Raw genomic sequence first — 1,751 nt, 5'->3', positions numbered from 1 at the left:
CCTGGAAACACTGGCATCAAGCATGCCTAAACCATTGTTTGAAGTCATCAACAAGAATGGTGGAGCTACTCATTACTGAGTCCTTTTTTTGACACTTTGATTTCTGTTTTGGGGGGTGTCGTGGTATGAAGTGATGGTATGATGGTTTTTTGAGCTATGGTCTTAAACTTTTGATCAGCTGAAAAAAAAATCATGTTTGAGTGTAAATGCAGTTTTCAGAAAATTCCCTGCTCAAAAGTTCTTGTCTCTTGCACTGATTTCTTCTTTTAACATTGTGAAGCTCTACTTAGAACCTTCTTAAGATCCAATAGCGCAAAATGCAAATTCTTGCACTTTTTTTGATTGKGTCTTAAGATTTTGATCAGGAGTGTATTTGTTCTGTCGCTAGCTAATTTTAATGACGTCACTCTAWCAGGTTAACAGCAGTCAGTAGGAGGAAGCACAAGTTTGACAACTGTGAGTCAGCCCACACACCTCGGTTATGATCCCTGGTGTGGGCTGTTCCGTGTTTTGGCTTCCTCCCTCCCCGTGCTGCCTCGCCGATCTCCCTCCCTCCCTCCTCCCTCTCACTGTGGGCGGATACAAACGCTGCATGATTCACAAACCTGTATTTGTTCGTACTACTTTGAGCGCCATCTTGTTTGTAACTCCTCTCTACGTAAGTGGGAGAGTTTTTAGACCGAGGGAGGGTGTGAGGGCGACTGGGTGGGGGGGTCCGGTTACCGTGTTCCATCTTTAGACTGGGAACTTCTCCCTGTACTGTAAGGACGCACACAGACAGGCGCACGTCGCCGCGCTGCGCTTTTCTCTCAAAAAGTACAACCAGTCCTCGTCACTGGACAGACATGAGCATCGAAACGCTCCTGGAAGCTGCCAAGTTTTTGGAATTGCAAAGCCAGCATCAACAAAGAGCACGTGGTAAGTTTATGTTTTATTTTTCGTACAGTTTATACCGTCACTGGCGCGACTCACGAACAGACCGTGCGTCAGATTTTAAGTAAAAAGAAATGAGTTGCGAGAAAGGACACGCAGGAACTTAGTTTTACTTTTATTCGTTTTTTGTGAGCGGATAATATCGGTATTTTCGAACTCGTTTTGGTTTCCCGGAACAGTTTTTTTTTGTCTTAGTTTGTTAAATATGAAACGAGAATTAATTCTGCTGCAGTGTCACCGCGTAATAAACCAGGCTGTATGGTTAAAACAAACAAGACAGCATTACTGTCTCGGGTCTGTCTCAACCTCTCACATCCTTATAATAAATAGTAAGGCTGTAATATTTATAATCCGAGGACCGAAACATGGAGGGATAAAGGGCGGTGGCGCTGGGAATGCCAAGCTCGCTTTTATATAATGACCCGGGGATCAAGTGGCTGCTTTAACAACACATCTGCGCACCTGCGGTTTAATATATCAGTTGTTCTCCTGTCCCGCTGTGGGTACATGTCTCTGACCACTTCTTTCTCGTCTAAAAACGATTAAAAAGGAAACAAACTCCTTCTATTTTCGGGCGCTCTTGGGGGGCTTTGAATGTCTGTCGATGACGCGCTATCAACAAAACACGCCCCGTTGTTTTAACGTTTGTCTGACTCCGCCCCTTTCACCACGTGCGCGCTTGGGCAACCCCACCCAAAGATCGTTTATAATGAAGACGAGTCGCTACATTACGGTATCGGGGGAAAGAAAAATCAGATTAAAAAAATTAACCAGCACCCTAAAACTAAATGATTATTAATAGAGCCTCTATTATATAT

At 44.0% G+C, this 1,751-nt stretch overlaps 1 protein-coding gene across 1 annotated transcript in view; it reads left to right on the top strand.

Annotated features, from left to right (window-relative positions):
• Positions 1-545: 545 nt before the first annotated feature.
• mnta (MAX network transcriptional repressor a) overlaps positions 546-1,751 on the top strand; it is a 12,207-nt gene continuing 11,001 nt past the window's right edge. The window contains exon 1 of the mRNA XM_014005298.1: positions 546-918. Within this exon, the coding sequence (XP_013860752.1) occupies positions 846-918 (73 nt within the window). The 5' untranslated portion in view covers positions 546-845. The remainder of the gene's footprint in view (positions 919-1,751) is intronic.

This window comes from Austrofundulus limnaeus, unplaced genomic scaffold (genome assembly GCF_001266775.1).
Source record: "Austrofundulus limnaeus strain Quisiro unplaced genomic scaffold, Austrofundulus_limnaeus-1.0 Scaffold29, whole genome shotgun sequence".
NCBI lineage: Eukaryota > Metazoa > Chordata > Actinopteri > Cyprinodontiformes > Rivulidae > Austrofundulus > Austrofundulus limnaeus.
This window is presented reverse-complemented; position numbering and strand designations above follow the sequence as displayed.